Source organism: Penaeus japonicus, unplaced genomic scaffold, assembly GCF_977035675.1.
Source record: "Penaeus japonicus unplaced genomic scaffold, GWHDUDI00000001_assembly GWHDUDI00000027, whole genome shotgun sequence".
NCBI lineage: Eukaryota > Metazoa > Arthropoda > Malacostraca > Decapoda > Penaeidae > Penaeus > Penaeus japonicus.
In genome coordinates this window covers 32,102,990-32,104,311 of record NW_028234429.1, presented here as the reverse complement: position 1 = coordinate 32,104,311, position 1,322 = coordinate 32,102,990, and the positions used below count along the sequence as shown (strand labels likewise).

The 1,322-nt window shown below is 43.9% G+C and overlaps 1 protein-coding gene across 1 annotated transcript in view; it reads right to left on the bottom strand.

Moving 5' to 3' along the window:
- Positions 1-1,079, bottom strand: part of LOC122262198 (uncharacterized) — a 10,854-nt gene extending 9,775 nt beyond the window's left edge. The window contains exons 1-2 of the mRNA XM_043030152.2: positions 999-1,079; positions 8-176 (exon numbers count right to left, since the gene is read on the bottom strand). Of these exons, the coding sequence (XP_042886086.2) occupies positions 8-176; positions 999-1,067 (238 nt within the window). The 5' untranslated portion in view covers positions 1,068-1,079. The remainder of the gene's footprint in view (positions 1-7; positions 177-998) is intronic.
- Positions 1,080-1,322: the final 243 nt, after the last annotated feature.

Here is a 1,322-nt window from a genome sequence, read left to right as displayed (position 1 = left end):
AACTAACCTCCACGTCGAGAAATCTTCTGACGACAACAGACCAAGTCCTTTTCACACAGCCCCTCCGCCCTTCTGCACTGCGTCAAGCTATCTCGTTGGACACACAAGCCTTCGCAAGGATTAGCCTGCTGGTTAGAGGTCCTGCGTATCCTTCCTGCTGCCGCTTGCTCACGGTCCTTCGGGAGAACGAGAGAAATTAGGGTTTGGGTGGGGAAAGGGAGGGTGGGTGGGTGGGAGCGGGAGGGTGGGAGAGGGGGAGGGAGGATGGATGGGAGGGTGGGAGGGAGAGAGGGAGGGTGGGTAGAATATTGAAGGTAGGAGAGAGGGAAAAGGGGAGGGAGTGGAAAAGGGGTGGCAGGGGAAGAGAGAGAGGGAGGGTGGGAAGAAGATAGAGCGTGAGAGAGAAGGAGGGTAGGAGTGGGACAGGGAGTGGGAGTGGGAGTAGGAGGAGAGTGGTGGGAGGGGAAAGGAGAGAGGGAGGGTGGGAAGTAGATAAAGGGTGGGAGACAGGGAGGGATGGTGGGACCGAGGGAGAAAAGGGAAAAGAGATAGGGCGAGAAGAATATGGAAGATGGGAGACAAAACAAACAAACAAACAAACAAACAAACAAAAAACACTCAGTGGACGGATGGATGGGGACAAGGGGGAGAGGGAGAGAGAAAGAGAAAAAGAGTGTGAGAGAATAGAGGAAAAAAGCAAGATTTTAAAAAATAATAAAAAAAAGAGAAAGAAAGAGAGAAAACTAACCAAACAAAAAAGAAGAAGAAGAAAAAAAAGACCAAAGACAGACACAAAGCAAAAAAAAAAAAAAAAAAAAAAAAAAAAAAAAACGAAAAACAACAACAGAAAATCTAGAATATTTAAGACCAAAATATTCCCACCCACATCTCCTAAAACACAGACAATAGACCCAAGGTACGAGAAGATGCTCTCTACATAATCCTGCCTAAGCCTTCAAGCGGAGAAGATAAGAGTTAATACACTGCAAATAACTTACCGCACCCATTGCAACCGTGCAAATCCCGACTAGCAACAATAGCAACAACCACGGCTCGCTTCCTTGCATAATTTTGGATGGATGTCTGGGAATGATATAAGAAGTAGAGATAATATTGTGTAATGAGGATGAGGATGGTAGCAATGTGCAATATTGATAATGATGGTAAAAAGATTTAGGAGAAATGCGAGTTATGAGAATGATGATACTGATAATGATATCTGTTACTATCATTATATCTATGATAATTGCAATAATGGAGAGTGATAATGATGATAATGATAAATGCAATAACAACAGTAACAGTATTAGAAGAGATATCTT